Source organism: Geotrypetes seraphini, chromosome 1, assembly GCF_902459505.1.
Source record: "Geotrypetes seraphini chromosome 1, aGeoSer1.1, whole genome shotgun sequence".
Taxonomy (NCBI): domain Eukaryota; kingdom Metazoa; phylum Chordata; class Amphibia; order Gymnophiona; family Dermophiidae; genus Geotrypetes; species Geotrypetes seraphini.
This window is the reverse complement of record NC_047084.1, coordinates 67,163,760-67,176,292: the sequence shown is the minus strand read 5'-3', so window position 1 is coordinate 67,176,292 and position 12,533 is coordinate 67,163,760. Positions and strand designations below refer to the sequence as shown.

The 12,533-nt window shown below is 40.0% G+C and overlaps 1 protein-coding gene across 5 annotated transcripts in view; it reads right to left on the bottom strand.

Moving 5' to 3' along the window:
• The window catches only part of CPLANE1 (ciliogenesis and planar polarity effector 1), a 372,488-nt gene that overhangs the window by 217,509 nt on the left and 142,446 nt on the right, over positions 1-12,533 (bottom strand). For all 5 annotated transcript variants that reach the window (XM_033932742.1, XM_033932734.1, XM_033932750.1 and 2 more), the window contains 2 exons: positions 11,173-11,311; positions 5,109-5,218 (listed from right to left, as the gene is read on the bottom strand). In XM_033932742.1, coding sequence (XP_033788633.1) covers positions 5,109-5,218; positions 11,173-11,311 — 249 coding nt within the window. The remainder of the gene's footprint in view (positions 1-5,108; positions 5,219-11,172; positions 11,312-12,533) is intronic.

The window sequence follows — 12,533 nt, the reverse complement described above, 5'->3', positions numbered from 1 at the left end:
ATGGTATAAGAAAATAAACGAATTTTTTTTTAAAAAAAAGAGATCAGGACTTAGGGATATTTGGAGTATTGAGATAGGACAGATAATTTCTCCATCTCAATGGCAAAAATTTTGGTCCTGGAGAATACATACTACAAGATCAGCATCTATGAGTCAAACATGGTTGTTTTTATTACATAGAGTTTTATGGACCCCTACGAGATTACAAAAATTAGATAGTAGTAGATCTAATAGATGCTGGCATTGTAAGATAGAAGTGGGGACATTAGACCATTTACTATTCTTTTGTCCCTGCATTAATTCCTTTTGGAAATTAATTTGGCCCCAAATTAATAATTTATTAGAAAATCATGTTGGACTATCATATGATACAATATTATTTGGAACAGCAATGAGAACACAAAGTCCGATTTCTACTGATAATAATAAACTTTTATTAATTTTAACAGGGGTAGCCATACAGCAAATTACTCAGAATTGGAAGGATTACACTAAATTGAATTACACTTTTTGGTGGAATTCAATTTGTCATATATATAAAATGGAAAAAGTATTGGCATTACAACAAGGTTATATTAACAAATTTAATAAAATATGGAGACCATTGACAATCTATTCCACTGATCAGATATAATAACACATGTATAGAACATATAGAAGGGGTAGGGAGGGAAAACTATTGTAATATTAATATGATATAAATTCTGAAAAAGGGTTTATTTAATTCACATTGTAAGAAAATTTAATGATAATTTCAAGTGTTTTTTTGTATAATTGAATGTATTACATGTATTTCACTTGATGTAAGAATTTAAAAAAAAGAATAAAAAATATTTATACAAAAAAAAAAAAGAAACTACTAGTGCAGTTTCACAGAAGAGGGAGTATTTTTTTTTTTTACATTATTTCAGATTACTGATTGAACCATATCCACGTCATTCTCTTCTTGGTTGGGCTGGAAACTTTTCAGCACACCCTCATATATATTTAGGAGCCCTAAAAATTGCAGAATGCAGTAGCAAGAGTACTCACAGGGTCAGTGAAATATGAGCATATTCCCGTTTTGATGAAATTTCACTAGCTACTAACTGAACAAAGTCATATTGAAACAACTTTGTCTAGTTTTTAAAGCTTTAAAAGGATTATCTCTACCCCAATACTGGCTGCCATGTTGAAATTATATCAACCTTTAAAAACGCTTAAGTCAACAAATGCTCACTTCCTTCTTTTCAGTATGCTAAGCTTGCCCTGGATTGGTAGCATGGAATATTTCTACTCCTTGGGTTTTGGTCAGGTACTAGGGACCTGGATTGGCCACCGTGAGAACGGGCTACTGTGTTTGAAACATAGAAACATAGAATATGACGGCAGAAAAGGGACATCAGCCCAACATGTCTGCCCACTCAAGGACCCTCCCCCCTAAGCACTTCCTCGAAGTGAACCCATATGCTTATCCCATTTTTTCTTAAAATCGGGCACGTTGCTGACCTCAATTATCTGTAGTGGAAGATTATTCCTACGATCAACCACCCTTTAGGTGAAGAAATACTTCCTAGTGTCACCATGAAATCTCCCACCCTTGATTTTTAACGGATGCCCTCTTGTTGCCATAGGTCCTGTAAGGAAAAAGATGTCTTCTTCCACCTCAATACGGCCAGTAACATATTTGAACGTCTCTATCATGTCTCCCCTCTCTCTGCGTTCCTCGAGAGAGTATAGCTGCAACTTACCTAGATGTTCTTCATATGGGAGATCCTTGAGGCCTGAGACCATCCTAGTGGCTATTCGCTGAACCGACTCCATTCTCAGCACATCCTTTTGATAATGTGGCCTCCAAGACTGAACACAACATTCCAGATGAAGTTTCACCATGGACCTGTACAATGGCATTATAACTTCGGGCTTCCGGCTAACAAAACTTCTACGGATGCAACCCAGCATTTGTCTAGCCTTGGATGATGCTTTCTCTATTTGATTGGCAGTCTTCATATCTTCACTGATGATTACTCCTAGATCCTGTTCTGCAACAGTTCTTGCTAAGGTCTCACCATTCAGGGTGTAAGTTCTGCGTGGATTTCCGCTGCCAAGGTGCATAACCTTACACTTTTTGGCATTAAAATTCAGTTGCCAAATTGCGGACCATTGTTCTAGTAAGTGTAGGTCCTGCATCATAGTGTCTGGCACGGTGCTTTTGCCCACTATGTTGCACAGTTTAGCGTCATCGGCAAATAATGCAATTTTACCTCAAAGTCCCTGAGGCAGGTCCCGTACAAAGATGTTAAATAGGATTGGACCCAAGACTGAGCCCTGCGGCACTCCACTAATCACTTTTGATGTTTCGGAGGGAGTACCATTGACCATCACTCTCTGGAGTCTGCCACTGAGCCAGTCCTTAACCCATGCAGTCAATGTTTCTCCTAGTCCCAATGAACTCATCTTGTTCAATAACCTGCAGTGTGAGACACTATCAAAAGCCTTACTGAAGTCCAAATACATGACATCCAGGGACTCTCCCATATCTAGCTTTTTTGTTCCATTGGTCTGACCCAGTAAGGCTATTCTTATATTCTTATGTAATCTTTATTCCAGGTTGTAGCACCCAATTTTCATCATTGCTTAGTCCAAGGGTATGCAATTCCATTCCTCGAGAGCCGGAGCCAGGTCAGGTTTTCAGAATATCCACAATGAATATGTATGAGATGGGTTTGCATGCACTGCCTCCTTGAGATGCAAATCGATCTAATGTATATTTAATGTGGATAGCCTGAAAACCTGACCTGGCTTAGTCTGTCATCAAAAAAGGCCAGACCAGTTAAAATTTCTGACAGATGTCTGGCGAATGCTATTGATGCAGCCTTGGCAACAGTCTTGTTCAGATATTTCTGGAATTCTGAAAGCAGAAGCAAGTCATTGAGTTGTGCTTTTACAGGAAGTGATGCTTTATGCCAGTAGTAGATGTAGATGAGGCTAATAAAGAGAACCAGTTTTTTGATGCCCTACCTTTCTTTGGTGGTAAGAGAGAACTGCTGCTGGAAAAGAAATATCTTAATACTATAGAAGGTCTTCGCCATCCACCATGCATGGTGGAAGACCCCAGGTGCTCGAAATGATGGCTTTGCTTTATCTGCATCCAGGCATCCAGCAAGAAAAATTAAACAGAGCTCAAGAAGCTCCTTGAAGTCTTCCCTTAGATGTGATGCATTCCAGGCTGTTCTGCAGTAAGCTGAAATTTCTTTCCAAAGGACTGATGTGTCTGCATCAAACATATCATTTGCAGCAACCTCATATGAATCTTGGTGTATGTATGGCCAATTCTGCTGCAATCTTTTGAACACCACAACATTTGGTCATCCACTAACTCAAAGCAGTTGGGTGAATACATTTCTAATCACCAGTTCCATCATATGGTGTCAACAGGCAAGCCATGCTAACTCTTGTCTTATTGATGATTCAATGAAAGTGCATGCATCATTCTTCAGGCCTGTACTACTCGTACTGGTATCAAACACAAGTCCCTGGACTCGTCTCCAAAGACTCCACTCATCCAGTATGGTAAAACAAGATTCAGGATGCTATTTGCCAGTTCCATAGCTAATTTTTGGAACTCCGACTAACCTCTCTTCTCCATTGCCAGTGACAAGTACTGAAATTCTGTCAACCATTCCTTTACTTCCAGTAATGTACAGGAGTTTTCCTTCCCAATGCAGCAGTAATAGAGTTTCTGTTGTTTCTTCAAGGAATTAATCCTTCAGAGTGGCTGCTTCCTCTTGGTCTTGCACTGTAAACCTTGAGGTGAGCTTCTTGACAATGTCATTTCATTTATATCATGGCCAAGAGTTTTGGCAACAGCACCAATGACAAATGTAGCATCCCATCTGGCAAATTAACATGATCTAACACTTTGGCAACTTCAGGATGTACAAGGATGTTCACCTTTGGCTGTTTTGACCGAAAATTAGAACAAGGGGTTCTGCTGACTTCAAAATCAGTATCTGAATTTGAACAACTGTCGAAGTTAATTTCAGCAATATTCTTGGAATCAGATAATCCATAAATCAGAAGGAGAGAAGAAGTTGGCTGTGTAGAATTACTGACAATGACATTTTCTGCCTCTAATTTGGTTGCAAACTTACTAAATCATTCTTCTCATGTTTCTCTTTCTGTCCTCTATCTTTGCAAGTATAATGTCAATGCCAGCTATGCTATATGACGAAACATCTTGCTTCAACATTATTAGAAATTGTCTCTCTTTGATTTTCATTGTGACTAAATGCATCATTGGTAGCAACATCAAAAAGATTGTCGAGACATTCTTTGAAGGCTTCTTGATTCACTAGATCATGTTCATTGCATCTGTGCTGGTTCAATTTTAGCTTCTCATATTCATCATATGCGAATCCCTGGAACTATTCACTGATGTGGTATTCTTGCATGCTGCCAGATGAGTTGCTTCTTTCAAAGCAGTCTTTTTGTCAATATGTAAGTTCTTCATCAATCAAAAAACATCTACATTGACTGGAACATGTGAATTTGACAATTCATCAGTGCTCCTCCCAAGCAGCCATACTTCAGCACTGCTTCTAGACTTTGACATTCTTCTTAGCTTTTATCCTAAAAATGTGACATCAAGTCGGATTTCAACTGCCTATTTATCACTAAACTAGTTTTCTGCTTTGCAGCAGTACTAGTACTAAGTTGTTATTATTCAACTAACAATAAAAATGTCAATATCACCTTCAAAGAATAGCTATTTAGCATTTAACCAATATTAAATAACAGTTTCTAATCACATTACCACATTGTTATGAATAGACTAGCCAGTCACATTATAAGGATATTGTAGGACCATGAGCGACTCTAAACTAGTCCCAAACTACTTAAAATTTTACTGAGCTTCCTTTGGTTGAAGACCTGGTATATAAGGTTAAGTTTTAGTTTAGTTTAGTTTATCTACATAAGGTAGAACATATTCAGACTTGTGGAGGCATGTTCTAAGGTTAAAATTTTACAATACATATATGGACCATCCTAATCAGCATCATCAGATTTATATGACTGATTCATCCTGCTTCTCATAAGAAAGCTAACTACTTTATCAGACTGCTTACCTTCTGATTTTCTACATTGTCCCTTGCAATCTGAAAGTGTCTGCAACTGTCAGTCAATCTTTCACGTACATGATGCATCCAACACAAAGCACACAATTCTCGGAAATCACCTACAAAAATGAAAGCAGATATCAAAGCTGCTAGTTACAACTTAAATGACAGTAGTTTTAAACATATGTAAACAACTCTAATTACACTGCACAACAAAGTTTTTGCTTCCTGAACACTGCTGGGTGTTTCTTATAGAATTTTGGGTGCTGATCATGAATATTACATCAAAAATTACCCATCACGTACCATTTCAGAGAAATCTTCAATTTTGTCGTGATTTTTTCTTATATTTGGATGCAAACAATTTTTTCTCCCATAAGTGTCTTATCAACAACGGTTTGTGCCGCCTGGGTATGTCCATGCATAAAATCTAGCCAGGTTGGAAGCTGTTTTATGGAAGATGACATCCTGGGCATGTCTGGGCAGGTCTGAACGAGCTTGCGCTGTCTCACCATGCTATAATGGTGGCTTCCATACACCGATCCTGCTCATTTGGTTAATATAGATAGTCCGTGTGTGTATATAGTATCAGTATAGTAAAGTATAGTAGTATAGTAGCTGTAGCAATATAACAGTAAGTAAGCTTGATGCTATAGACGTTTTGGTGTCGGGCAATATGTCTCGTCGGTGTCGTAACAGCCGCGACACATTCTGCTATATCTGTGGGGAATATACACTTACGCCTCAGAGACGTTCGATGACTGCCCTTGTAAAGAAAGCCTATCATCTGTATTTTGGCTGCAAAATAGGTGATCAAGACAAGCAATGGGCGCCTCACATTTGCTGTGCGACATGTGCTGTTAGTCTGAGAGCCTGGCTCAGAGGTACTCGAAAGACGATGCCATTTGCTGTTCCGATGATATGGCGAGAACAGAAAGACCATGTGACGGACTGTTATTTCTGTTTGACTAATGTGTCTGGTTTCTCTGCCAAAAACAAGAAGTCAATTGAATATCCTAATCTGCCTTCAGCAATGAGACCCATGCCACATGATGACAGTCTTCCAGTTCCGAAACCACCAGAGGATTGGACCTTAGACGAACCAGATGAAGAAACTGCAGTGCAGGGTTCTAACAGTGACATTGACCCGGATTTTGAACCATCCTCATCAGGCGATCCACATCTGATAACACAGTCCGAATTGAACGATTTGGTCAGAGATTTGGGTCTGTCAAAAGCAAAAGCTGAGCTGCTAGGTTCGAGACTGCAGGAATGGTGTTTGCTATCACCAGGTACGAAAATTTCTGTGTTTCGAGACCGGCATCATGATATAACCAAATTTTTTGCACAAGTCGACAGTCTCTGTTTCTGTTGTGACATTGAAGGATTGTTCTCGGTCTTTGGTTGTGATCACAACCCGGAAGAGTGGCGTCTTTTCATTGATTCGTCAATGTTAAGCCTGAAAGCTGTTCTGTTGCACAATGGCAACGTTTATCCTTCAGTACCTGTTGGCTATGCAGCACATATGAAAGAAACATATGAGAATATGGAAATGTTACTAAAGTATGTCCAGTATACCAGGTATAACTGGAATATCTGTGGAGACCTCAAAGTCGTTGCTCTGTTACTAGGACTGCAGCTTGGCTATACAAAGTACTGCTGTTTCATCTGCGAATGGGACAGCCGAGACAGAGAGTCGCACTATTCTAGAAAGAACTGGCCACTCCGTAAAAAGTTAGTTCCAGGACAGAAAAATGTAGCACATGAATCGCTTGTTGACCCGACAAAGATATTTTTGCCTCCTCTTCACATTAAACTGGGACTCATGAAGAATTTTGTGAAAGCAATGAACAAGGAAGGGGAAGGTTTTCGTTATTTAAGACAGATGTTCCCAAGAATAACTGATGCCAAGATCAAAGAGGGTATTTTTGTTGGCCCCCAGATCAGACATGTTATGAGTGACAAGCGATTTGAAGATCTGTTAGTTGGGCCGGAAAAAATTGGCTGGAAAGCCTTGAAAGACGTTGTTGACAATTTTCTGGGCAATTACAGAGCCCCAAACTACATTCAGCTGGTAGACAAACTTCTCAAAGCATACAAGAGAATGAAGTGCAATATGTCACTCAAGATTCATTTCCTCCATTCACACTTGGACTTCTTCCCCGCAAATCTCGGTGCTGTGAGTGACGAGCACGGTGAAAGGTTTCATCAAGACATAGCTACGATGGAGAAACGATACCAGGGCAATTGGAATCCGTCAATGCTTGCCGACTATTGTTGGATGCTACAACGTGATGCACCAGACACTGAATATAAAAGAAACTCAGGAGCAAAACACTTTTAATTCTGTTTCATTTAGTCGCTTGTGCGAAACGTAAACTTGACTATATATTTTATTGTCAGTAAACATAAAAATGTCTATTTCTCATAGTTCTTACGTGATGCAGTAAAACCAAAACCATATTTGAGCATACCAAGTTGGTACCTGTCATAATCACCAAAAACTTTTCAGGAATCAAGACTTAACCAAAAAATTGTTGTGCAGTGTTATTTTCTTATATAATTGCTTGTGCTAATATATTTCGACATAATTAAATCTTTTGAAATCTTCCATATTATATCTACACAACACTGATGTTTATTGCTCAGGTGAACTTATGGTATCAATTTTCTAATTTGGAATAGCAAAGATATTTACCTAAAGCAGGTGTTCTCTGAGGACAGTAGGCATAAATTATCACATGTGGGTGACATCATCCATTAGAACCCAGTGCATAAGCTGCCAAGTGCACGGTCACTCGAAGAATGTCAAAACAGGGGTCAATGCTCTGACCCAGGTGATAACTCTTCTGCTGTGATGACGTGAGCATGGAATGGGTCCATGCTGATCCTGACACTTGACATCAAGTAGGGGTACATGATCTCATCTTCAATCAATGCCTCAAAGTATCCTCAGGCTGGGCTAAAGGAGGCATGGAAGCCTTTAAAGCCTGTGAAGACTATCTGCAGTAGCTCCGAAAGCTCTTGTTTTGAGCATAGCCCAGATCTCCTCCTTAAGAGTTAGCATCTGCACCAGAAGAGATATTGGTGTGAAGCAATCTGCAGTGCCAGTTGTATGGGCATGGGAGACCTCAATGCTGAGACATGTCTAGAAGAGACATGATCTGTAGCAATGGAGAGTGATCCATGGTGCATCGATGCTTACTATGTGTCAAAGAGGTGGTAACAGTATTTATATTGATTTCTTCTTTTGTTATTATGTAATCTTTTGTAAAACACATTGAACTTTAAGGTTACGCAGTCTAGAAATCTGATGTTATGTTATGTTATCATATCTCCCCTCAGTTGTTGTCTTCAGCTGAAGAGCCCTTTTCTCAAAGGAGAGTCATTTAATCCCCTCTATGATCTTGGTCATTCTATTCTGTACCTTTTCAAATTCCACAATATCTTTTTTTAAATTTGGCTACCACAATTGCACAAAATACTCAAGGTATCATACTTATTCATTAATTTTATCTTATTTTATGTACTTGCAGATCATACTGCTAATGTACAACATCATACTGCTAATGTACAACATCATGTTGATCCAGAGAAAAAAATATCTTCAAATTTTTTTTTTTTTAATATCTTCAAATGTTATTAATCTTATCTTCACACATTTTTAATCATACAAAGAAAATATAAGGCATTTGTCCTAGAAAAAAAAGAGTCTATATACAATAGATTACACTTCACCGAAAGGGTGGTTGATCTTTGGAATGGTTTTCTACGTCAGGTTGTTGAGGCCAACAATGTGCCCGACTTCAAGAGACGATGGGATAAACATGTGGGTACACTCCGGGGAAATTCTTAAGGGGAGGGTTCTATTAGGGGGAGGGTTCTTTGAGTGGGCAGACTTGTTGGGCCGACTGCCCTTTTCTGCCGTCATACTCTGTTTCTATGTTATGTTTCTATGTTTATTTAAAAACTTAGGGGTCCTTTTACAAATCTGCAGTAAATACCAGCATGTGTTTAACTGACACTTACTAGAACATAAAATGGCTTACCACAGGATGTTAAGTTTGAGTTTGGCACATGCTAAAGGCATGCAAAAGATATTTTCTTTTATTTTTGTGCATAAGGTACATTTCTGCACTGATCAGTTAGTGCAAGTACATAATTGTACACTGCTTAGAGCAGAATTAACACCTAAGCCCTTATCCTTAGGTGTTGGTAAGTACTAATGCTGCAATTTCTTTTCATGACCACACACAGTTGAAGTAAAAATGGACTAAGGCCCAGATTCACTAAAAGATAGGGAGTCAATCGCTGTTGGCCGATTCCTGGCCGATTTTAAAACAGCAATTGATTCACTATCAAATTTGCATGCAAATGATTTGCACAGAGGTGCAAATCATTTTGCATGCAAACTCCGACTCAAAAGTGATTGAGTCAGGGCAGGAGAAGCAGCCTCCTGTCACGGCTGTCAGGGCTTCTGCTGGCTTAAAAATTTTTTTTTTAAATTGGGCAGATATTTTCTTGATTAGAAAATAAATAAAAAATTCCCCCCCTCGACAAAGTGCCCCCTCTCTCCCTGAACCTCCCCAAAATGCCCCCCCACACACAAACACAGCCCTGTGGCCCTGCCGAAGACAAAGGCAGGAGGGATGACAACTCCCTTCTGCCATCGCAAACCCCCCACTACTATTGGCCGGGCTAGGCTTGGCTCGGTCAACCCCCCCTCCCCGTATTTTTAAAAAGTTGGGAGCAGAAGGGGTGCTCAGTTCCTCCTGCTCTAGGTCTCCTCCTCAGACGAACTGCTGCCTTAGGCCCTGCCCCGGTGCATCATATGATGCACGAGGAGGGGTCTAAGGCCCTGATTGGCTCAGGCATCTCAGGCTCCTCCCTTGGGAGTGGCCTGGGGCACCTGAGCCAATCAGGGACCTCCTTAGAAAGTCCCTGTTGGCCAAAAACAATGGCCAATCAGGGACTTTCTTAGACTTCTCCCTACGGAAGTCCCTGATTGGCTCAGGCGCCTCGGGCTCCTCCCTTTTTTAAATATATTCTGCAAAAAGTGCATTGCAAGCCCGTGGTTTTAAAGGGCAGGAGAATCAGTAAGGAAGTAAAGCGTCTGGACCTCAGCAGTTGCTTCACTTTGGATCAGCAAGCCCAATCAGTGTTCCTTGTTCTGTTTAGTGAATCGAGGGCATCTTACTTATGCATGCCATTTCCCCTCATTTGCATGTGCGGATTGGATCGGAGATTGATCGCACAGCTGTTTAGGGAATTGGGTCAGGAAATGATCACAAAACCATTAGTATATGATCGGTAAGTTTTGTGAATCTAGCCCTAAGTGCAGGAAAAACCCATATAAGAAACACTGCCCATACGCCGAGAGGTTGGATAGGCTGGGGCTCTTCTCTCTGGAAAAAAGGAGGCTCAGGGGAGATATGATAGAGACCTTCAAGATCATGAGGGGCATAGAGAGGGTGGATAGGGACAGATTCTTCAGACTGAAGGGGACAACAAGTACGAGGGGGCATTCGGAGAAACTGAAGGGAGATAGGTTCAAAACAAATGCAAGGAAGTTTTTTTTCACCCAAAGGGTCGTGGACACTTGGAATGCGCTACCGGAGGAAGTGATCAGGCAGAGTATGGTACAGGGATTGGACGGATTCCTGAGGGATAAAGGGATCGTGGGATACTGAGAGAGGTGCTGGGATGTAACACAGGTATAGAAAGCTAACCAGGTAATAAGTATAGAAACCCAACAGGAGGGTTAGGACTACGATGGGAAGATAGGACTTCAATGAGAAACCAAGGTGGCAAGGGAGCCCCTTCTGGTGATTCAGACAGGTCGTGACCTGTTTGGGCCGCCGCGGGAGCGGACTGCCGGGCAGGATGGACCTATGGTCTGACCCGGCGGAGGCACTGCTTATGTTCTTATGACACACTAAAGCCACTTTACACCGCAACTTAGTTAAATGAACCCTTTGTTAATATTAAAAAGGCTTAGCATACATCTCAGGTCTTAATAAAGAATTTCTGTCATTTTTCGTTCACTATTAACTCTGAATTCCTGGATACTCACTTATTATTCTACAGGATACCTCATCAAGTTGATGGTCTCCACCAGGCCCAGGTCTAAAGAACACTGCATTTCTTTTAGAATAATTAAGCAGTGATTCTGGAAGTTGTTTCAGGAGAGGATGAAAACTTTTTGCTCGAATCTATTACACAAAATATAAATAGAAGAATAAGGTAAAAACACGGTATAACTACTAGCGTGATACAAAGGGCTTGATTATATATAGGCCACCTAAAAATTCAACACTGAATAGTATGGTGTTAAATGAGATTCCATAAAAGTTAGGCACAATGTACAAAATCATGTTTATGTTTATTAAAATCTTTATATACCACCTATACAGCCAAAAAGGATCAAAGCGGTTTACAACACAACTCAATTGAATATGTGAAAATAACTCCATTAAAAATAGGAAAGAAAAAGGAAAGGAAAAGAAAAATAACATTTCTAATAAAATATAAAATTATATAAATACAAACCAATACAAAAATGCAGACTGCAGTCCCAGATTCAATTACTCAATTTAAAAAGGTCATTTGAAAAAAGATGTGCCTTTAAGTGCCTTTTAAAATTTTGGAGTGATTCTTCCTTTCTTAAATCTACCGGTAAATTGTTCCATAATATTGGAACTAAATTTAAAAATGCGCCATTTCTAGTCGAGGCAAGATGTTTAGCGCCGCATAACTTTAAGTGCAGCCAATTTATGGTAGGGTTTCCTTTGCCTAAATACTAGCGCTTAATTCACAAAGAAGCACCTAACTTGAAAACACATCCATGATCTGCCTCCTAACCGTGCTCACTTTTAGAAAGGTGATTTGGATTAGGCACCTACTTTTTACAGAATTGTGTTTTCTGAGTTAGGCACCTAAATGAAGTCTAATTAAAGCTAATTAATCCTATCAATCAATTAAGTTAGGCGCCTACATTGGCTAGGTGCACCAATGTAGGTGCCTAACATTAGGCGAACTGTATAGAATTTGCCAGATAGTGGCTACAAGAAGAAATAAAAATGGAGCAGAACCAAGAGGGCAACTGACTAAGCCACGTCAAAGCTTTCTGCTTGAAAGTTCGGCTCTTATTTGTGGGCTTTTGTTGGTTTTTCTCTTTCTTTTTTTTTTAGGGGGGGTGCACAATGGTAGCATTATGGTTAAGTACATAAAGTCAGATTCAACCTTACAAACCTGGATCACTTTGACCTAAGGCTCACCGCGTGAGCGGATTGCTGGGCACGATGGACCACAGAGAAACCAGGAGGAGCTACCATTCAGCAACTGCTGTTGACAACTTGCTCAGTTTGTCAGCTGCTGCCATTTACCCTGTCTCCCTTTCCCACATCTCAACTAGCCTCCTTCATATCACACTCC